Source organism: Orcinus orca, chromosome 6 (genome assembly GCF_937001465.1).
Source record: "Orcinus orca chromosome 6, mOrcOrc1.1, whole genome shotgun sequence".
Lineage (NCBI taxonomy): Eukaryota > Metazoa > Chordata > Mammalia > Artiodactyla > Delphinidae > Orcinus > Orcinus orca.
In genome coordinates, this window is record NC_064564.1 from 40,605,939 (window position 1) to 40,630,063 (window position 24,125).

The 24,125-nt window shown below is 39.7% G+C and overlaps 1 protein-coding gene across 4 annotated transcripts in view; it reads right to left on the bottom strand.

Annotated features, from left to right (window-relative positions):
* NFX1 (nuclear transcription factor, X-box binding 1) overlaps nt 1-24,125 on the bottom strand; it is an 80,460-nt gene that overhangs the window by 21,932 nt on the left and 34,403 nt on the right. For 3 of the 4 annotated variants that reach the window (XM_033437776.2, XM_012534908.3, XM_049711097.1), the window contains exons 8-13: nt 19,134-19,233; nt 18,833-19,050; nt 13,344-13,441; nt 9,447-9,477; nt 4,073-4,155; nt 2,513-2,621 (exon numbers count right to left, since the gene is read on the bottom strand). In XM_033437776.2, the coding sequence (XP_033293667.1) occupies nt 2,513-2,621; nt 4,073-4,155; nt 9,447-9,477; nt 13,344-13,441; nt 18,833-19,050; nt 19,134-19,233 (639 nt within the window). The remainder of the gene's footprint in view (nt 1-2,512; nt 2,622-4,072; nt 4,156-9,446; nt 9,478-13,343; nt 13,442-18,832; nt 19,051-19,133; nt 19,234-24,125) is intronic. The other variant, XM_004275083.4, reaches the window with a different exon arrangement.

Consider the following 24,125-nt stretch of genomic DNA (forward strand, 5'->3'; position numbering starts at 1 on the left):
CACATCCTCCTGTATACTTTACATCATCTCTAGGTTACTAATAATACCCAATGCAATGTAAATGCTATATAAATAGTTGCCAGCACAAAATAAATTCAAGTTTTGTTTTTGGAACTTTCTAGAATTTTTCCCCTTGAACATTTTCAACCGACAGCTGGTCGAAACTATGGATGTGGAATCCATGGATATGGAACCCTCAGATATGGACGGCTGTCTGACCTCTGGTCATTCTAAAGAACTGCACTTTTCTGAGTCGTGAGCTGAATTGCTGAATTAACTTCTTTTTTCATAACACACCATTTTACTTGAAAAAGTGGCCGACAAACTATGATTATTCAGACTTGGGTATTTTGGCAGACGTTTATGAAAAATTAACAGTGAGACCATCACTTTAAGAAAACTGACTTTGCTGCCAACAATAACATTCAAGCTTTCAAGTGAAAACAGAATTTTGGAAAATACGCATTTATCACTATGAGCTTGACAACTTCCTAATACTTTTCCCCAGAGTTTTCTGATGGGATTGGTAGTGTATTAATGAATGTGAGTTTTTAATATTGTAACACAAGCAGACCCCATCTTAGGATCATTGCTTACATCCCAGTTTCATACATTCAAGGACAACAGAGGAATAACTTCTTTAAAAGTCTCAATAGCTTTTCTGCCCATGGACACCGCCGAGTAAGCATCATTGAAGCCTCCCCCCTCTACTGCCGTCGTGTCTAAGTCAGAGTCTCCCAAAGGGCCCGAACAGCTGCAGAAGCTCCTCATCAGACGTCTGAGCTTTGAAACAATTGATGCGCGTCTGAGGAGCCACCTGAGCAGCGGGCAGCGCTCAGACTGTGTGGTAACGAGGGGTCCAAACACCAGGTGCTCCAGAGGCTTCGGGTTTGTCACGTATGCCATTGCAGAGGAGGTGGATGCGGCCATGGATGCGAGGCCACACGAGGTGGATGGAAGAGTTGGGGAACCAAAGAGGGCCGTCTCAAGAGAAGATTCTCAAAGACCTGGCGCCCACTTAACCGTGAAAAAAATTTTTGTCGGTGGCATTAAAGAAGACACTGAAGAACATCACCTAAGAGATTATTTTGAACAGTGTGGGAAAACTGAAGTGATTGAAATCATGACTGACTGAGGCAGTGGCAAAAACAGAGGCTTTGCTTTTGTAACCTTTGATGACCATGACGCCGCAGACAAGACTGTCATTCAGAAATATCACACAGTGAACGGCCACAACTGTGAAATAAGGAAAGCCCTATCTAAGCAAGAGAAGGCTAGCGCTTCATCCAGCCAAAGAGGTCGAAGTGGTTCTGAAACTTTGGTGGTGGTCATGGAGGGGGTTTTGGTGGGAATGACAACTCTGGTCGTGGAGGGAACGTCAGTGGTCGAGATGCCTTTGGTGGCAGCTGTGGTGGTGGGGGATATGGTGGCAGTGGGGATGGCAGTAATGGATTTGGTAATGACAGAAGCCATTTTGTAGGTGGCGGAAGCTACAATGATTTTGGCAATTACAACAATCAATCTTCAAATTTTGGACCCATGAAAGGAGGAAACTTTGGAGGCAGAAGTTCTGGCCCCTATGGTGGTGGAGGCCAATACTTTGCCAAACCACGAAACCAAGGTGGCTATGGTGGTTCCAGCAGCAGCAGGAGCTATGGCAGTGGCAGGAGGTTGTAATTACTGCCAGGAAACAAAGCTTAGCAGGAGAGGAAGGCAGGGAAGTGACAGGGAAGCTACAGGTTACAAGAGATTTGTGAACTCGGCCAAGCACAGCGCTGGCAGGGCCTAGCTGCTACAAAGAAGACATGTTTTTGACAATACTCATGTGTATGGGCAAAAAAACTCGAGGACTATATTTGTGACAAATTGTATAACAGGTTATTTTAGTTTCTGTTCTGTAGAAAGTGTAAAGCATTCCAACAAAGGGTTTTAATGTAGATTTTTTTTTTGCACCCATGCTGTTGATTGCTAAATGTAATAGTCCACTCATGAAGCTGAATAAATGTGTCTTTTTAAAAAATGTGCTGTGTAAAGTTAGTCTACTCTGAAGCCATTTTGGTAAACTTCACCCCAACAATGTGAAGTTAGAATTCCTTCAGGGTGATGCCAGGGCCCATTCGAAATTTATTTACAACCCGCTTGGGTGGAGAAGCCATTGTCTTCAGCTGAACTGACAGTTACTGTGTTGTGACCTGGAGTTCACTGTTAAAAGGGTCACCCAAGCAAAGTTAGAGTTTTCTGGTTATTAATATGATTGTTGGCACATCCTATGCAATATATCTAAACTGAATTATGGTACCAGATAAAGTTATAGATGGGAATCATCCATTATCATGTGTAATCAATAAATGATTTAATACCCTCTTTTAAAAAAAAGTCTCAATATATCTGAAATACTAAGGCTTATTAATTCAGTAATCCATACCAACCTAAGAAAATCAATCACTCAGACATATCATTCCTGACTTTCTAGAAAACTCTATATAATAAAGTATACAGTGAAGACACTCACTAGCTTGCCAGCATGTTTGGCAGTTCCCACGATGACAAGGTTCTTCACATCTATGAAGGCCACAGCGGAGTTTCCTCCCACAAATCAAAGGACACTTGTGCTCCTTATCCTAGGAGGAGAGATACTGATTGATTGATTGATTGACTGCATGCAGGATCTTAGTTCCCCGACCAGGCATCGAACCTGTGCCTCCGGCAATGGAAGCGCAGAGTCCTAACCACTGGACTGCCAGGGAATTCCTGAGAGATTTATATATGTTTACAAAATTATCTCCATTTTATATTTTCCATAAACAAGATTAATAAAGAAGTTCTCCACAATTATAGATCGCATGATATCTGGAATTAGCTTCAAAATAATCAAAGGAGGGGGAGTAGGTGGGGGAATGAAACAAGATTAGTCATGACCTGATCACTACTGAAGATAGATGTTGGGCATATGGGACTCATACTTGTCTCTCTGCTTTTATATATGTTTGAAATATTCAGTAATAAGAGGAAGTCTTTAAACTTTCAAACACTGGTTTATAAGTAAGTCTTGATACACAGAACAATTTCATCACTCTTCACACTGTTAAAATAAATGCTAAAAAAACAATTGTGTATTATATATGTGTGTGTATATATGTACTACTTTATTATTGGTACTGTGTTACCTTGTTTACACACACACACACACACACACACGATAACACAATACCCACTGCCAGGTAGTGCTTCCTTTATTTAGTTCCACAGAAGTGAATATTTCAGATAACTGAAAACTGTTTTTTAAAAAATGCCACACTCGGGACTTCCCTGGTGGTCCAGTGGTAAAGAATCCTCCTTCCAATGCAGGGGACGCAGGTTCGATCCCTGGTCGGGGAAATAAGATCCCACATGCCGCAGGGCAACTAAGCCCGTGTGCCACAACTACTGAGCTCGTGCACCTCAACTAGAGAGCCCGTGTGCTGCAAACTACAGAACCCACAAGCTCTGGAACCTGTGAGCCACAACTAGAGAGAGAAAACCTGCATGCCACGACTAGAGAGAAGCCCGTGCGCCGCAACTAAAAAGATCCCGCATGCCTCAACAAAGAACCCATGTGCCACAACTAAAACCTGACACAGCCAAAAAAAAAAAAAGAAAGAATACCCAAGAATGGAGGCCCCTCTTCTGGAAAAAAAAAAAAAAAAGCCATACTCATTTTGCCTACTGATCTGACCCATGGAATATATGAAACTTGAAGCCTGAGTTGCTAAGGCCAAGCCAGTCTGTGTGCTGGGACAGCATACAGTCTCCTGCAGATGACTACATGCTCATCCAGTGGTCTTGAGCTCTGGGGCCTGAGGCCTTCTGTCTTTCTTCTTTCCTTTCCTCCATGTTGCCATCAGCTGACTTCTTGACCTGGCTGAGGCCTAAAAAGGACCAGTCTGTCTCTCTGGGCAGCATTCTGACTGCTGCTCAGGGGCCTCTCCCAGTGATTTCCAAATCTGGGCTGCATTCTAGATGGCTGAGGCTTCCAGAAGCCCAGCCCCTAGATGAATGCAATCTGATACTGCCTAACGATAGGTCCACTTACCACACAGCATATCTCATTACATTTATGCCGTCCACATAACCGTTTCTTGTTACACCTCTTGTCACACATAAATGTAGCATCTGCTATGAACAATTAAGAAGAAAAAGAAGTCAGAGGATATGACCATTCATTCAACAAATATTTGTGTGACTACAGGCTGAAGAAATACAAATGTAATAATGTAAATAAATTAGTTATGGTGAAAATGCATACTATTTAAATATCACTTTTCACTTGCCAGACAGTCAAAAAAATAGAAAAGAAAATAGGAAGACTACCCAAGTGCCCACTGATAGATGAATGGATAAAGAAGATGTGGAATATATACAATGGAATATTACTCAACCATTAAAAAAAGAAAAGAAATCTTGCCATTTGTGACAACATGGATGGTCCTAGAGGATATTATGCTAAGCGAAATAAGACAGAGAAAGACAAATACTGTATGATTTCACTTATATGTGGAATCTAAGAAACAAAACAAATGAACAAACATAACAAAGCAGAAACAGTATAGATACAGAGAACAAACAGGTGGTTGCCAGAGGAGAGGGGGCTGGGTGGAAAAAAGAAATAGGTGAGAGGTACAAACTTCCAGTTGCAAAACCAATGATTCATGGGTATGAAATGCAGTGTGGGGAATATAGTCAATAACTAAATAATATCTTTGTATGGCGACATAATGTAACTAGACTTATTGCGGTGATCATTTTGAAATGTATAGAAAAAACACTATGCTGTGTAATAGGAACTAACAGAGTGTTGTAGGTCAATTATACTTCAAAAACAAACAAACTCATAAAAAAGAGATCATATTTGTGGTTATCAGAGGTGGAGGGGTGGGTAGAGGGGGAATTGGATGAAGGCAGTCAAAGGGCACAAACTTCCAGTTATCAGATAAATAAGTATTAGGGATGTAATGTACCACATGATAAATATAATTAACAATGCTGTGTGTTATATACGAAAGTTGTTAAAGAGAGTGAAGTAAGAGCTCTCATCACAGACAAAAATTTTTTTTCTATTTCTTTCATTTTCCATCTATATGAATTGATGAATGTTCACTAAACTTATTGCAATAATCATTTCATGATGTATGTAAGTCAAATTATTATGCTGGGACAGGAATAAAGACGCAGACAGAGAAAGGACTTGAGGACACGGGGAGGGGGAAGGGTAAGTTGGGACAAAGTGAGAGAGTGGCATGGACATATATACACTACCAAATGTAAAATAGATAGCTAGTGGGAAGCAGTTGCATAGCACAGGGAGATCAGCTCGGTGCTTTGTGACCACCTAGAGGGGTGGGATAGGGAGGATGGGAGGGAGACACAAGAAAGAGGAGATATGGGGATATATGTATATGTATAGCTGATTCACTTTGTTATAAAGCAGAAACTAACAAACCATGGTAAAGCAATTATACCCCAATAAAGATGTTAAAAGCAAAAAATTATTATGCTGTACACTTTAAGCTTATACAGTGCTATATGTCAATTATATCTCAATAAAACTGGAAGAAGAGGGGGCTTCCCTGGTGGCTCAGGGGTTAAGGACCTGCCTGCCAATGTAGGGGACATGGGTTCGAGCCCTGGTCCGGGAAGATCCCACATGCTGTGGAGTGACTAAGCCTGTGCACCACAACTACTGAGCCTGTGTGCCACAACTACTGAAGCCCACGTGCCTAGAGCCTGTGCTCCGCAATGAGAAGCCACTGCAACGAGAAGCCCGCGCACTGCAACGAAGAGTAGCCCCCACTCACCTCAACTACAGAAGGCCCGGGCATAGCAACAAAGACCCAACACAGCCAAAAAAAAAAAAAAAAAAAAAAAAAAATTGTAAGAAGAAAAGGAAATAGGAAGACTGATTAATGTATGGAACAGGTGAAGGTGTGGAGAAAAAGGCACACACACTTAGTGGATGGGAGAATAAACTTTTGGAGTACATATGTATCTATCAAAAATTTATGTGGCAATTCCATTTTAAGTAATGCTTCCTACAGATACACTTTCAAAAGTAGCTAGGACACCAAAAGCACAAGCAACAAAAGAAAAATAAATTTGATCAAAATTTAAAGCTTTTGTGCATCAGAGGACATCATCAAGAAAAGACAACAACATAATGGGAGAAAATATTTGCAGATCAGTTATCTCATAAGTGTCTAGGATCCAAAATATATAAAGAACTCTTTCAACTCAATAACAAAAAGACAACCCAATTTAAAAATGGTAAAGGAATAGACTTTTCCAAAGAAGATATACAAATGGCCAAGTACATGAAAAAATGCCCAACATCATTAGTTATTAGGGAATGCAAATCAAAACCACAATGATTTATCATTTCATACCCACTGAGGATGGCAATAACAGTAATAATAATAATAGTAGTAATAAAAAACAGAAAATAACAAGTGTTGGAGAGGATGTGGAGAAAATGAAACCCTCACACATTACTGGTGGGACTGTAAAATAGTGTAGCTACTGTAGAAAACAATATAGCAGTTCTTTTAAAAAAATTCTACCTATAACCAACATATAATCCAGCAATTCCATTTCTAGGTACATAACCAAAAGAATTTACAACAGGTTCTCAGATAAAAGCTTGTGTACAAATGTTCATAGCTGCACTAGTTGCAATAGTCAAAAGAAGGAAACCAAATGTCCATCAACAGATGAATGGATAAACAAACTGTGGTATATATATACAACAGAATATTATTCAGTCATAAAGAGGAATGAAGTACTGATGCGTGCTACAAGGTGGATGAACCTTAACAACATGCTAAATGAAAGAAGCCAGAGACAAAAGGTTACATATTATATGATTTCATTTATATGAAATACTCAGAATAATTAAATCTACAGAGACAGGAAGCAGAGTAGTGGTTGCCAGGGCTGGTGGGGAGGGGTGAATGGGGAATGAAAACTCAGTAAACAAAGGGTTTCCTTTTGGGATGATGAACCCATTTTAGAATTGATAGAGGTGATGGTTTTAAAACACTGTGAAGGTACTATATGCCACTGAATTGTACACTTTAAAATGTTTCACTGGGGATTTCCCTGGTGGTGCAGTGGTTGGGAAGCTGCCTGCCAATGCAGGTGACACGGGTTCGAGCCCTGGTCTGGGAGGACCCCACATGCCGCAGAGCAACGAAGCCTGTGTGCCACAACTGCTGAGCCTGTGCTCTAGAGCCCGCAAGCCACAACTACTGAGCCCGCATGCCACAACTACTGCAGCGTCTGTGCCTAGAGCCTGTACTCTGCAACAAAGAGGCCACCACAATGAGAAGCCCACACACCACAACAAAGAGTAGCTCCCGCTCGCCGCAACTAGAGAAAGCCCGTGCACAGCAACGAAGACACAACGCAGCCAAAAAGTAAATAAATTTATTAAAAAAAGAAAAAACAAAACAAAAAAATGTTTCATTGTATGTTCTGTGCATATTATCTCAATAAAGGTGCTGAAGGCGCTGAAGTGTTTACCGGTGAAATAACGTTTGGGATTTGTTTTTAAAGTACTTCAGTGAAAATTAAAAATAGGAAAGAGAGGTATGGATGAAGAAAGAAGATGGGCAAAATGCTGATAACTGTTGATGACTGGTGATAGGTACATAGGGATTCACTATACTAGTCTCTGTACTTTCACATATGATTGAAAATTTTCATCATAAGCTAAAAAAGTAACAAGATGGTTACAGCATTATCTGTAATGGGGAAAAATTGGAGACAACGTAAATGACCAACAAAAGAGCAATGGTGAACTATACTATGGCATATCCACATAAAGAATGTTCTCAAGAGGGAGAGCTATACACACTGACATGGAAAAATGTCTTTGATATATTACTTAGGGGAAAAAAACAAGTTCCAGTATGTTTAGTAAGAACCATAATAGCACATGTATACACCTGTATGAATACAGAAAAAGATCTGGACCCACACCCAACAAACTAATGATGTGGTTTTATCAGGGGAATGGAACTAGGAGGGGAAAATGGGGTGAGGGTGTATTTCTACTTTTTACTATTTTATTAATTTTTTAATTATTAAAAATTATGTATTAATATAGTAAGTTTTTCAAATTATATTTTTTAATTACCAAAATTTTGACTGTCGTTTTGAGGAAGATATTTCTGGTTATGTCAAATATTCAGATAGTTGAGGCAGATATTCAGCCATTCTCCACCTTCCTCAGGCTAACAGATCCTTAGTTTTGTTCAGAAATTGGGCACCCACGTGTTCCCCCATTACAGGAGTGAATGCTGAATAGTGTAGCCTGTCATGGTAATTCCATTCCCCTTGTTAGTGAAGGGATTGGACAGGAACATGTGATAAAAAGCATACTGAGGGTCTTTCAGGACTGTCTTCCTTGCTCTCAAGAAGGAAGAGAATAATCTCTCCTTCTTTTCTTTAGATGTTGCTGGGAGATGACTCAATGCGTGAAAGTGCTGTAGCTAACTTATACCCATGAGGGGAAAACCAAGAAAATCACAGGAAGCTGGACTGGAGTCCTAGAATCACTGGGTTTGTAATTAAAACCTTGGACTTGTTCTGCCTCCAGACTTCCTGTTATAAGAGACAGTAAACCTCCTGAGAGCTAAAGTCATTTTTCCTTGGGTTTTTTGATACCTGCAGCCAAAAGCACCTTAACCAATACAGCTTTCTTTCTGACCAGAATTAAGAGCTTTTATTTTGTATAAGTTTATCTTCCATCACTTTTCCAAAACAGTTTTAAGGTGGCTTAAACAAAGACTACGTGACGGTTGGTAAAACAAGGACAGAACCATAATAAAGTGGAGTATCAGGATCAAGGACAAAGGAAGAAACAATATTCTAGGCCTAAAGGTTAAGAAGGCTGCTGGCTGAGTCCCCCTGTTCTAGGTATCCAACAGTCCTATCAAGCCATAAGGGGATCAAGCATCAGAGTCAGTTTTTACAAAGTTTGCTTCATTAGATATTATTTACCTTCCCTTCCCATATCAACATTTTATTATGAAAAAGTTCAAACATATAAAAAAGTTGAAACGAGTTTATAGTGAACATCTATATATGCCCACTACCTAGCCTCTACCAGTAGTTGCTTTTTCTCATAACTCTCTATTCTCCCATCCAACTATCAGTTTATCTTAACTTTGGATGCTTTTCAAAGTAAGCTGCATACATGAATACACTTCCCCGGTATTTTACAGCATTTCACTAACTAGAATTCAATTTATGGTTCTTTTTTTTTTTTCTTTTGAGGTAAAAGTTACATACAGTTAAATGCACAAAGTACCTTCACTGAATTCTGACAAACACATAACCCATCCCCCTGTCAAGATGTAAAAAATTACCTTCACCCCAGAAAGTTACCTCATGCCCCTTCCCAGTCATACCTTCGCTTTTGAGATTGGTACACGGAAGCTCCTATGGAGAAAGAAAAGGGAATAGTAACTACTCTAGGAATAAATGAAACAACATAACTGCAGTATAATGCTAAATGTAACATGCATACCCCAAATACCCAGTACTTCTCTGGCAGTCACTTATTCACCAACTTCACCTATCTGGAGCTACGTTTGCCCAGTCCCTGTAAGCTTTACTCACAACAGGGCCCCAGGTCTAATGACTTTTCATGCAAATATAACATTCTTTGTGGTCTGACCTCCAAACTCACAGCAGATTACGTATTATAAAATCTGAACGGAAAGAAGGACTGACTACTAAAGGTATGCAAAGCAAAGAGAAATAACTGTCTGTTAAGGGTACAGACAGAAAAAGCCATAAAAAGCAGATACAAGAATTGAAAATATGTAACAATCAGCACCATCTGATGCAGGGACAAACAGCTCTACATGCTCAAAAGTATCCCTGGCAATGCAGCTGAACTGTAGCAGAGTGGAATACAGAAGTCCTTTGCCATTCAAAGTTTTGCTACCCTGGTTTCAATCATGTGTGAATGGCCTCAAAGGTCTATCACATGTAATTTTGCTGAAAAATGTTCCTGAATAACATGTGTGGGGAGGCTGCTGTGTGAAGGGCGAGTCAGTCACTTGGGAGAGAGTGAGCCTGGCTGGTTGCCCAGCACCTACATCCGAATTTGGCTTTGATGTCATGGATAGGTTGCTATGTACTCAGAAATAAGCAAAATGATAAAAACATTTCTTCTCAGTGAAAATGATCCTGAAAAAGGGGGGCAGCTGCTGGGGTTGATAACAGACGTGAAGATGTCTAAGAAATTGAAGCTTCTTGGCTAGAAAAATGTTTTCGGTAAATCAATGAGTTGGCTCGGTTCTATGACATGAAAAAATTCCCCATATGCTCTCTAAATATACAAAGCAAAAGTGACTCATGAAATTGCTTGAGTGCTCCAGTGAATACAAACACCGGATTGTACACAGGAAATGCTGGGAGTTTGGGGGTTTTGAGCACAAGCCACCATTCTCCTTGCTTGGCCCTACGATAAACCTTTCTCTGCTCCAAACCCCGAAGTTTTATTTGTTTGGCCTCACTGTGCGTCAGGCGCATTAACTTGTGTTCAGTGACAATTTTGGCGAAGCCAGCCTAGGGGTCTGTGCTCGTGCCGGGTCGACCCTGGCCAGAGGCAGCCCCTTCCCTGAGTGCCCAGCAGCTAGCTGCCAGAGCGCATTCATTCCAGGGAACTGGAAGGGACTCTCCCTGACAGGCGCCAGCCACCCCACAACGTGAGGCTGTTTGGAGTTGAGGAAAAAAAAAAGAAAAAGAAATGACATGCTGGAGTGGTATGTACACCTGCAGGGAAAGACAGAACTCCCATATATCCCTATACTAAATATGAATTACCAATAAAAACTTAAATACAGGGTTCTTTGTTAATAGGTAGTAAGATAGAGCAAACATTTCTCAAAGACTCCTACCAAAGTGATTAAAAGAGAAGAACTTTTGAAGTTTTAAGAAATAAGTTTTTATTTATCTAGAAAACTCACTTCCCTGGAAAAGCCCATTCCAGTACAAAAGATATTTCAGGAAAAATCTGGCTGAACAATGAGGTGATTATCAGTGTTTCAAAGAGATCTTTCATTTTGTCAAACTGTTTAACAGAATTCATATTGATAGTGAGCTCCTCCAGCAATTTTAGAATAAGACTTTTATTTGCAAAAAAAATTCAATTTACACATAGCTTTTCAATAATACACTCACTGCCATGGGATCCACTATTAGGGGGAGTGAGGACAGAGAGTGAATGAGAAGCAAAAAAGCACAGAGACAGAGAAAGGGATTGTTGGGGAGAAACAAGCAAACTGACAGCTGTGTATCCCAACCCTGTTTGTAATTCTTGGTTACAGAGAGCACCTCTAGGCATTACTAAATTTATGATTACTAAATCAGAGTATCTCACAGTCTTCAAGCTGGTATTTACAAAGCATAAAATGGTCCTGTACCTGACAATCAAAATTCCTTTACTGTCCTATGTATTGTGACTTCATTCAGAAAAAAACCCCACACACTCTCACACAACTTTTGTCACATGTAAATTGCACTACTTTGACAAGTTTTTCTTTAATTCTGAAGCTTACCTATTAAACTAGCTCCCAATTTATGGACAATATCCTCAGAATCATTTGCAAGTCAGCTGCTACCCAGACCTTGGGCTGTATTTAACAAATAGAATCAACTACTCAGAATTCTGTCTCTACCGAGGCCTGTGCTCTGCTGGGACAGGTGCCGATATGCACTGAAATGACCAGAAGTACGTCAGAGAGCAGGACAGATCAACATTCAGTATGTTCCCCAAGTTGGATTACCTAAAGACTTCAGAGGAAAGCTTCTTGCCTCTTCTGGTTACAGACACAGAAATGGGCACTAATTCCAAAATGGTAAGACGACTTTTTATAATACATAGTCCAATGAAGTTTGTCCCAGGCAGAAAGCAGAGATTGACAAAACAGTTGTATAGTGAAAAATTAACACTATCTGAAGAGAGGTCTGGCCTTTGCCATTGGCTTCTGGGAGATAATCTTGGAATATCATGCCTAATGGGAGTGTCATTGTTTCCCTGGAGCCTTGGGTCACCAGACAGTCTAACATGATTTAAGGTGCAGGCTGGCCACACCGAAAGACCAATGATGTGATTTAGGGCATGGGCTTTGGGTCACACAATGGTAGTAGACTTCTGGAGGGACTGGAGGCTGAGATCAGCTACATGGGCAGTCAACCATGCCTACATGATGGAGCCCCAATAAAAACTGACCACCCACTCTCTGGTGGGTGAGGTTCCTTGGTTGGCAATACCCCACGCATACAATCACACACTAGCACTGAGAAAGTAACGCTGTTCCAACTCCATGGGGAGAGGACAACTGGAAGCTTCGTATTTGGTACTTTCTTGCATTCTGCCCTACATGCTTCTTCCTTTGGTTGATTTTAATCTGTATCCTTTCCCTGTAGTAAATTGTAATCAAGAGTATAACAGTTTTCAATGAGTTCTGTGAGTTCTTCTAGAGAATAATCAAACCTTGAGGGTAGCCTTGGGGGCCACTGGATTGTAGTTGGTATCAGAGGTGAGGGTGGTCATGTGGACTGTTCTAATTCAGCAATTGTCTGAACTCCTGCAGTGGGTGTCAGAAGTGAGGGCGATCTTGTGGACTGTGTTCCCTCTAATTTAGTAAGCTAACTGCTTGCAATGGTGCTATTGTTCTTTTCTTCTGGCATTTAGCATTATCACACTTGTATTTGGTCAAGCTACTTGTATATGTGCCCTAAGCCTATTACTGGTCTCTGACCCTTGCGTGCCATACCCCTTCATACCTATCCTACAACTGGTCCACAGTAGATGTCGGTATACATTGGCTGGATTGAATCAATCATACACAGTATTAACAGGAATAAGCCTGAGGTTATTTTGATTCCTTCCCTCCCACAATCACCAATTTAAAAGGTATTGGGTGCTTCCCCAGTGGCACAGTGGTTAAGAATCCACCTGCCCATGCAGGGGACACGGGTTCGAGCCCTGGTCAGGGAAGATCCCGCATGCCGTGGAGCAACTAAGCCCATGCGCCACAACTACTGAGCCTGAGCTCTAGAGCCTGCTCGCCACAACTACTGAAGCCCATGTGCCTAGAGCCCATGCTCTGCAACAAGAGAAGCCACTGCAACGAGAAGCCCGTGCACCGCAGCGAAGAGTAGCCCCCGCTCGCCGCAACTAGAGAAAGCCCGTGCACAGCAAAGAAGACCCAATGCAGCCATAAACAAACAAACAAGCAAACAAATAAAAGGCACTGGTGGCAACAACTCTAGCATTCTGTAGGATTTACCTTTGTTCTGAAAGAGCATCTGCAGGAAATAACTGATGTGCGAGAGCATGGTCCACAGTCTCCTTCATGGCAGAGCTTTTCACAAGTATGAATGAAATCTTTAATAAAAATGAAAAGAACTGGGAATGAAAATTGCAACTACTCATTTTCAGACTCCCAAATTAACTACCCACAACGGTCTTCCACCTCTGTTCCCTGCAACTCCATCACCAGAGTTGAGGGAAGAAGGATGCTATCAATGCCTCTTCCCCTATCTTCCCTTCATCTGGCAGGCTGAGCCTTTTCCAGCAAGGACAGGCCCCAGCATTAGTCACAGCAAGATGCTCTGGAGCACAAGATGCTCTGCCTAAGTCAAAGAACAGATCTTCTGACTCTTTATTTAGACCTCAAGTCTCCAGGTTAGACTCGGATATCCTTAAAATTGTAGCCATGGGTGACTTACTGAAGTACTCTTGACTCCGAAAATCACGTGGGGATCGTAAGTAATCAGAAACCATCATCCATGATCTCACTAAGTTCTATGAACATCTGGTGATAGGTGGCCTGCTAGTCATTCTGCTAAACTAGATTTTAGGACAAGTCCTGTTTCAAGGACCCCATCAGGGATCATCCATAGTCTTTCTCAATGGCTGCTGTTTACATGATGTATTTTTTCCATCCTTTTACTTTCAGCCTAACTGTACCTTTGACTCTAAAGTCTGCTTCCCAAACATGGCATATAGTTGGATCTTTTTTAAAAATTCATTTTGACAATCTCTGGTTTTTGTTTAATTCACTGACGGTAATGTTAGTATTGATATAGTTGGATTTATGTCTGCCATTTTACTTTTAGTTTTCTTTATGTCTCATGTCTTTTTTGTTAACTTAATTCTCCTTCGTTGCTTTCTTTTGCATTAAGTGAATATTTTCCAGTGTAACATTTTTTCCCGGTAATGGCATGTTCCATTATGTTTTGAGTTATCTTCTTAATGGCTGCTCTAGGGCTTATCATATGCATCTTATCAGAATCTACTTCAGATTTGTACCAACCTAATTCCAGTGAGATACAGAAGCCTTACACCCATATAGCTCTATTTTCTCTTCTCCTCTTTTGTGCTTTTATTTTTATACATATTACATTTATATGTGTTACAAATTCAACAATACAATGTCAAAATTATTGCTTTATATGTTATGCCTATTAAAGAAGTTGAGAAAAGAAAGGAGAGCAAGTATGTATTTATAACTTGTTGTATTTATCTTATTTACCATTACTGGTTTTCTTCATTTGTTCCTACAGATCTAAGTTACCATCTGGTATCATTTCCTTACTCCAGTACAACTTTGATCCCACCCACCTCCTTTGTGCTGTTATTGTCAGATACATTTCTATATACTGTAGGTCTAACAATACAATTATATGCCTATTTTATACAATCACTTTTTAAATCAGTTGCAAGAAGAAGAAATATGCACTTATACTTTCTTTTATAATTATGCAATTACCTTTACTCTTTGCTTTTTCTTGTGGATTTAAATTTACATCTGGGTTACTTGGTATCAGCCTGAAGACCTCCCTTTACTATTTACTGTAAAGTACATCTGCTAGCAGAGAACTCTGTTTTTCTCATTTTTGAAAGACTTTTCCTGGATATAAGATTCTTGGTTGGTAACTTTTTTCTTTCAGCACTTTGAATAGGTCATCCCACTGCCTTCCTGTTGTGATGCAGTGTTCTCCACTGTTTCTGATAAGAAGTCAGCTGTGAATCTTATAGTGGTTCCCAAGTATGTAATGTGTCATTTTTCTCTTGCTGCTTTCAAGATTTTCTCCTTGTCTTTGGCTTTCAGCATTTTTACTATGTGCCTAGGTGTGGATCTCTTTGAATTTATCCTACTGGAATCTGTTGAGTTTCTTGGATGTGTAGATTAATGTCTTTCAATAAATTTGAAGTTTCCCACCATTATTTCTTTGAATATTTGTCTGCTCCTTTCTCCTCTCCTGGTGTTCCCATTACACGTTTGTGTGCTTAAAGGTGTCCCACATTTCTCTTGAGGTGCTGTTCATTTTTATTCACTTCATTTTCTCTATGTTCTTTGAATTATATAATCTCTATAGATCTATCTTCATATTTATTGATCCTTTCTTCTGCCAGCTCAAACTTACTGTTGAGTCCCTTTAATGAATTAAAAATTTTAATTACTGGAAAACTCCAGATTTTCCATTTGGTTCTTTTTTTATAATTTCTATCTCTTTACTGATATTCTTTCTCTATTTGATGAAACATTGCCTTTATACTTTCCTTCCTTTACCTCTTCAGGCATGGTTTCCTTTAGTTCTTTGAATATATTTGTAATGGCTACCTTGAAGTCTCTGTTAAATTTGACATTGGTCACTCTCACAGAAAACTGAAACAGAAAGTTACTGTTACCTGTGGGGTTTTTTGTTTTTGTTTTTTTTCTGTTTGCATACTTTGTAGTTTTTGTTGGAAACTGAACGTTTTTGGTAATATATTGTTTGCAGCAACTCTGGATACTGCTTCCTCTTTCCACAGCTTGTTTTTTTTTGTTGTTGTCTACTTGTTTGTTTTGTGACTTGGCTAAGCTATTTTAGTGAAGTCTATTTCTATTATAGTATGAAGCCATTGGTGGTGTTCTTTAGATGGCACAGCCTTGGGCATGTGCACAGTCACCCTGGGAGGACAATGGTTTTAGCAGGGCTCTCTTTGACTGTCTCTTTCCCTGATCTCTCTGTTAAGCTGTCTGCCTCATTTGGTATTACACTCAGTCCTGAGGCTCCACTAATTGCTAGCTGATTGCTCTATTATTTTCAACAATGTCCTGGGGCATAAACTGCTCAGCAGTCTGATCCAATAAAATTTGGGCAGAGGTAGTCTTTGAGGCAAATCTGTGAGGTTTGTTCTGACCCCAGCATGGTTACTCTTAGTTATCTCCTTCCCTGGGTCTCTCTGGTGAACCAGTTGGTCTATAGTTTAGCTTGTTGCTCTTAATTAAGAGGAGCTATTGTTTTCTAAAGGGCCCTTAGGCCTGAACTTCCCCACACTCTCTTTCAAATTAAAGTCAGTTCCTTTGGGGAATATTTTGGAACTCTTTCCTTATGGACTGCTTCTCCCCCCACCCTGTCACTCAGTCACTACTATGGGTGCTGGGTGAGATAGCAGCCTCTAGTTTTCTTAGCTTGCTTCTCTCACTGTGAAACCTTTCTCCTACAAGTGAGCTGGGGTGAGGGTGACTGAGGCCCCAGTACTCCTGCCTGTTGCGACTAGAGTAGAGCCTCCAATCTATGGGTGGGCTGTGTGGAGGAAGGGAATCCCCAACCTGTCAGCTGTGATTACCAGAAATTTAGCCTTTTCAACTTGGAGTTGGTGGGGTTGGGGGGGGGGGGGAGGAAAGCTGGTGGTCCACTCCTCCTAGCAAGTAACCCTTGACTGGGAGCTGAGGGTACATGAAGCCCCAATTTCTTGGGCACACCCATCCTGAGTGGAGCTTTTGTTGAGCTGAGCTGGGAAGGGGTGGGGAAGGAGAAAGTAGGTTGTGATTCAAATGACACACACTCTTGCTGTTCTTACTGAGTTTTAGTAGATTTTCTTCATTTGATGTATGCCCATAGGACAATTTCCAGAGACTTTAAATGGTTGCTTTTTTATAGTTTTCCCCAGCTTTGCTTGTTTTGCTCCTCATGCTACCATCCTGAAAGCAGAACTCCACCTAGTCTTTTGTACTAAAGCTATGTGTCTAGGATGGAAATTTCCTACTGGGTGAGATACTAAGACCTAACAAGCTTTCTATAGATAAGCCAGGTCTGAATAAACATGAGAGCCACTGTTACCACTAGCCATGGGCTTTTCTTTGAGATTCTCAATCCAACTCACCTTAGTTCCTTAAAAGTGTTCCATGATTAAAACTCTGCTGAGGTATAGCAGTTACTCTTCAGTCCCTTGAGCTGGTCTTGTCCCACCCCCAGGTCTGTTCATACTGACAGTTACTGTCCTTCTCTTGCTCAAGTCCCTTTGTATTAACTATTTCACATTTCCTCTTTCTGTCAATGCCAACAAGCTATCTTAGCCTCTGGGTAGGATTTCTGGTCATTATATATGAAATTCTTACAAAACTGACCCATGTGCTTTCTGAAAAGGGAAGACCTTTATCATCCTTCTTGATTTGGAAGTCATCTGATCTCTATTTCACAGGGCTTATCTGAAGATACATTTTCACAGTAGACACAGAGAAGCAACAGACAACTGATTTTCCTGATGAGGTTGAAATGTATTAAAATATGAGAAGAGGGCATTTCTTCTCTATACATAATTTTAAAGTCAGATTGAGAAAAGGAATTAGGTAGGGTGCTCCTACTGGTGCTTGGAAGAAATGTGAAATCTCTCTTTTTGGAAAAATGCAAAACCAAACCTAAAGATTCTATCTTTATCACAGTTAGTTATAGGAACACATCTCTTATTCAGACTCACTTGCCCAATTTCATTTTTCTAAACACACAGCCTTTGAACACTCACTCAGGAGAGAAGCTGCCAAGTCACTGCAAAAACTGTACATATCCATATCCCAAGGACTGCCTCAAAAAGTCTCTGTCAGAAGCTCAGACTATTACTCTATAGCTAATCCCAACAAATGTTTTCTGGTTTCTATATCCAAGTAATCAGAAGCCCTAAGTCAGAAGAAAGGGAGAGTCACTAAAGGTAGGCACATAGGCATACTGAAAGCATTCATAAGAAAAAAACCAACCAAAAGCTTTAACAAATAAATAAAACAATTCAAACTGTACACTGCTATGGGGAAATCGCCTGAGAAACCCCAGCAAGCCCAGAGGAAATCAGTGTATTCAGCATAATACAATAACTGAGGTTCAGGGAAATGATGACTCTGGGTCAAATAAGGGGAAAGAAATTGTCTTCAGTATCCTCTGTTTAAAGAAAGAAGGGAATGTAAATTTTAGAAAAATGTCCCTCCAAAATGATGCTCAGGAGGTGTTATCCTCAGCTATATGGGAAACCTAGCTGTAGAGGAAGACATTTCTTGAGTGGTTCAAATGCATGAAGTTTAAGTGTACTTAAAATTTCAGTTCTTAAACACCTCACTCCGTTATTTTAAGATGTTTCTATTATATGAAAATGCTTCTAAACACCTGTTGAACCCTAAATTAGTAAAACGATACCTGGCATTCATACTAGTGTAGGCTGCTAAGAGAAATCATAAACAACCCAGTGCCCACTCCCCCACAAAATAGTATCTAACCACAACTGTCCTGAGTCGGCAATAAAATACCTGGATTAGAAAGAGAGATTGTTTGGGCAAATGTGAGTTTTCAGAAGTATAATCTGAGGAGGAAAGAAAAAGTACCCACCCAAATTTGATCATAATATTTAGAAAAACCTCTGATATTGTAACTAGAATTATGTACTATTTTGTTTAAGTAGCCATTGCTGCCAAAAATTTACATTCATATTTTTAAAGACAACTTTATGCCTACTAATTACCTAAGGAACCACAAGGCAGAGGCTTGCCGCACACTTTTCCACATGAAGGGACAGGATCCATGCATGTTTTCCGACTGCTACTTCCAAGTTCTAGCAATTGGCTGAGAGGGGTTTGCCCACAAGGGCAACAGCGCACCAGCTGGGGGAGCCGTGGGCATGGCTGGCAGGGCTGAGGGTGGCACACCTGTGAACACATGTGGTTCCCACATTTCAAGTCCCTGTTTAGAAAAACAACAGACTATTACATAATTGTTGCATAAAATACAGCTTTATTCTAACTGAGGAAAACATCAAACCTTACTTGCCACATATCTTTAAACAGCCGAAGTCCCCAAATCCATCAGACTTTCCTACGTCTGTTCCACATAACACGTCTCGGGAGGTGCTGCCACAGTAGCATACTTGAGAACAGAATTTCAGAAACAAAAGATTAGTAATCTGTACAGGTGTTTAAAATATTCTAAACAATCTATAAGAAAACACAAAATGCTATTCACTAGTGTTGATTAGACCTGATGCAGAAATAAATGTGGCTTATACAGCAGCTCTAAGCCCCACTTAAGAGCTTCACCACAGAAAAAGAATTAAAAAGGCCTTGGTAGACTCTGTCCATATCTCATGGTGCCCCTGCAGCACACCTCAACATGAGCATTAAAGTGAAGCAATCCTTTAAAGTAAAAGACTACTCTCTGGTCCATAATGCCATGGTTGAAAACCATGGATTGTGAGGCTTTCTGGGGTACTGCGGAGATGTTGCAAGAGATGGAAGCTAAACTGGTGGTAGTTATGGAGGAGTTGATAACTGGATTCCATCCTCACTTCAACCAAGCAGCAGATATTTAATACTTCATATCTTGGGGTTCACATAAAATGCCTGGAAAAAGTCTCTGATGCTAAAAAGAAATTTAAAAATAGGCACAATATAAAATCCTTATTAATTTGTATTCTACTACTGTTAAATTTGAAGTAATCATGTTTGAGTACTGACTGAGTAAAAAGTGTTTCAAATAACTTGAGACTTTTATTTACTGCATAGAGAACCCAGTCTAATATCTATAGATTTTTCTATGGGTTGAAGAAATAATGGGTTACTTTATTTCTTGAGATCAGCAATAAGCATATGTTATATTTAAGGAGTTAGTTTCTAAAGCAAACTAAAAAAAAAAAAAAGTTTCTGACTAATATGTAACAAAGTCTGGTAAGGACTAATTTTCATCAACTTAGATAATTTTTCTGATAAGGGCCACTTTACATTTTCAGTTTATAATGAAAACTTTTTGTCAATAAAGACATTAACCAAGACTCTTGATTTTTAAAATATACATTTACTCTTCCAGTAAATACATGTGCAGTTCCATCCCCTGTTCTAAAACTCATTATCAATAAAGACTTATTAGAAGAATTAATACAGGTGCAGGAAATACAATTAATATTGGTAGAATCAACAAACTGGTAAACAAACACTAGCAACTGAGAGCTTCTGCAAGCAGGCTTTTCTTTGCTAAGTTTCTGCTCAAATAGAGCAGAGGCTTTTTTTCAGAGACATAGGACAGCTGTGAACCAAAGAATCAAGGGTCAGAAAACTATGACAATAAATTCTTTTCAAGTACACATGGAACATTCTCTAGGATTGACCACATACTAAGGCACAAAACAAACCTCAACAAATTTAAGAGTATAGAAACTATTTCAAGCATCTTCTCTGACCACAATGGCATGAAACTAGAAATCAACCAAGGGAAAAGAAATGAGAAAAAAACGATTACATGAAGACTAAACAACATGCTACTAAAAAACCAATGGGTCAATGAGGAAATCAAAAAGCAAACTAAAGAATACCTCGAGGCAAAAAGTCTGCAAGTAACAAATGCTGGAGAGGGTGTGGAGAAAAGGGAACTCTCTTATACTGTTGGTGGGAATGTAAATTGGTACAGCCACTATGGAAAACAGTATGGAGGTTCCTCAGAAACCTAAAAATAGAATTACCATAAGATCCAGCAATCCCATTCCTGGGCATATATCTGGACAAAACTATAAGTCAAAAAGATACATGCACCCCTATGTTCACAGTAGCACTATTCACAATAGCCAAGACATGGAAACAACCTAAATGTCCATCCACAGATGAATGGATAAAGATGTGGCACATATATACAATGGAATACTACTCAGCCATAAAAAAGAACAAAATAATGTCATTTGCAGCAACGTGGATGCACCTAGAGATTATCATACTAAGTAAAATCAGAAACAGAAAGACAAATACCATATGATACCACTTATATGTAGAATCTAAAATGTGACACAGGGCTTCCCTGGTGGTGCAGTGGTTAAGAATCCACCTGCCAATGCAGGAGAAACGGGTTCAAGCCCTTGTCCGGGAAGATCCCATATGCCGCGGAGCAACCAAGCCTGTGTGCCACAACTACTGAGCCTGCGCTCTGGAGCCTGCGAGCCACAACTACTGAAGCCCGCATGCCTAGAGTCCGAGCACCGCAACGAAGAGTAGCCCCCGCTCGCCGCAACTGGAGAAAGCCCGCATGTAGCAATGAAGACCCAATGTTGCCAAAAATAAAATAAAATTAAATTAAAATAAATAAAATATGACACAAATGAACTTATCTATAAAACAGAAACAGACTCACAGACATAGAGAACAGACTTGTGGTTGCCAAGAAAGGGGGGGTGGGGGAGGGATGGACTGGCAGTTTAGGGTTAGTAGATGTAAACTGTTACATATAGAATAGATGGACAACAGGTCCTACTATATAGCACAGGGAACTATATTCAATGTCCTGGGATAAACCATAATGGAAAATATAAAAAAGAATGTATATATATGTAAAACTGAGTTACTTTGCTATACGGCAGAAATTAACGCAACATTGTAAATCAACTATACTTTAATACAAAAAAATTAAGCATGTAGATCTCAAAAAAAAAAAAAGAAAGAAAGAAAAGAAAAGAAAATTGTGACAATAAAAACAAAAGTAGAGCCCCTGATCAATCAGGAAATAATCTGAGTACAACACTAAAAACTCTACTATGCTTAGGCACAAGAGACAGAAATATGAGCTGATGACAGAAGAGTTGGGTGGAGTCACTGCTGGTTAAAGAGTATTAAGGAACCAAAGACAGTCTGCAGAAAGGTCTCTGTTGCCCGCCTGAACCTGTTCAGCATTTTTACCAACATGTGAATGAAGACCCAGAAGGAATGCTTATTAAATCTCCAGATAAGGCTGAAAGCGATCTTAGGAGAATTACAATTCAAGAAGATAAATAAACTGCACGGATGGCCCAAATGCTTTGCTAGATATTTAATATAGACAAACAAAAAGTCTTCAACTGGGTTTGAAAAATCAGTTACGTACACAAAAACAAAAAGGAAGAGACTGGGATCCATACAAATCTGACAAAAAAGTGTGATTCAGCCCAATATGTATCAAAAGCTAAAAATGGTCCAAATCAAAGGGACTCTCCCACACTACAATCTACACTGCTAAAACCAAACTGCCAATATATACTTAACTCCTGCCTTATCTCAAAATGGATTTGAGGCAGTATATAAGGATATATGAGATATATCTAGAGAATGTAAATTAAAAGATGTGAAAAGAAAAAGAAAAACAATGGTAAGGATAGAGAATGAATCACAGCTAAAAAGTACACACTATAAAGACGAACATTAGGTCAGTTATACCAGCTTCCTAAGATATAGTCTTTGAGGAAAAACAACTATTCTTGGAACCAAGACCAGACAAGACTTTCTTCCAAGAGGACCCATAAACAGAATACTGAATAGTATATGGCACAATTCCCTATATAAAATCCTTATAGTGCACAGCACAAAACACTTCATAGGGATATTTTTTTCTTTTCTTTTCTTTTCTTTTTTTTTTTTTGCAGTATGCAGGCCTCTCACTGCTGTGGCCTCTCCCGTTGCGGAGCACAGGCTCCGGACGCGCAGGCTCAGCGGCCATGGCTCACGGGCCCAGCCGCTCCGCGGCATATGGGATCCTCCCAGACTGGGGCACGAACCCGCGTCCCCTGCTTCGGCAGGCGGACTCTCAACCACTGCGCCACCAGGGAAGCCCATAGGGGTATTTCTTATTGTAAGTGCAAGCACTGATCAACAGCATCACACCAAAGTAAAATCTAGTAAAATAAAACTATATAACTAATACATAGTAGCTCAGGATCCCTGAAGATTAGAGGCAGTCACACAAACAGAGGAACTACACAATATGTGGTCCTTTGAGACCACTTCTTTCACTTAGTATAATGTTTTTGGAGGTTCATTCACTTCATAGCATGTATCAATACTTCATTCCTTTTCATGGCTGAATAATATTCCTTTTTATGGACATATCACATTTATTCCATTCATCAGTTGATAGGAATTTGTATTGTTGACACATTTTGACTATTATGAAAAATGCTGCTATGAACATATATTTACAAGTTCTGTATGGACATATATTTTCATTTCTCTTGGGTATATGCCAAGGAGTTGAATTGCTGGATCATATGGTAATTCTATATTTAACCTTTAAAGGAACTACTGGACAGTTTTCTTTTCCTTTTTCTTTTTTGGCCACACCACGTGGCTTGTGGTATCGCAATTCTCCAACCAGGGACTGAACCTGAGCCATGGCCGTGAAAGCCCAGAATCCTAACCATTAGGCCACCAGGGAACTCCCCTGGACTGTTTTCTAAAGTGGTTATACTATTCTACCCTTATTGTGGTTTTAATTTACATTTTCCTAGTGTTTAAAGGTGTTAAGCACCTTTCATGTGTTTACTGGCCATTAACATATTTCTTTTGTGAAGTACCTGTTCAAGTCTTTTGCTCACTGTGTGAGTTGTTCGTCTTTTTTTGTTGATTTGTAGGAGTACTTTATCTTTTTCTTTTTTTCTTTGGTAGGAGTACTTTAAATATTCTGGATACAATCTCTGATTTATCAATTCATTTTCTTAATGTGATAAAGTTCAATTTATCAATTATTTTCTTTTACGGTTAGTACTTTTGCTGCTGCTCTATGAAATCTTTGCCTGATCCCAAAGTCATGAAAATATTCTCTTATAGTTTTATCTGGAAACTATGTTTCTGGGTTTTACATTTAAGCCCATGACCCATATAGTATTAATTTCTGTGTAAAGAGTGAGACAGGGGTTGGGGGTCACTTTTTTCCCATATAGACATCCAGCTGTTCTAGGACCACTTGTAAAATGACTCCTTTTTCCACTGAATTAACTTAATATCTTGGTTGAAAATCAACTGACTGTATATATT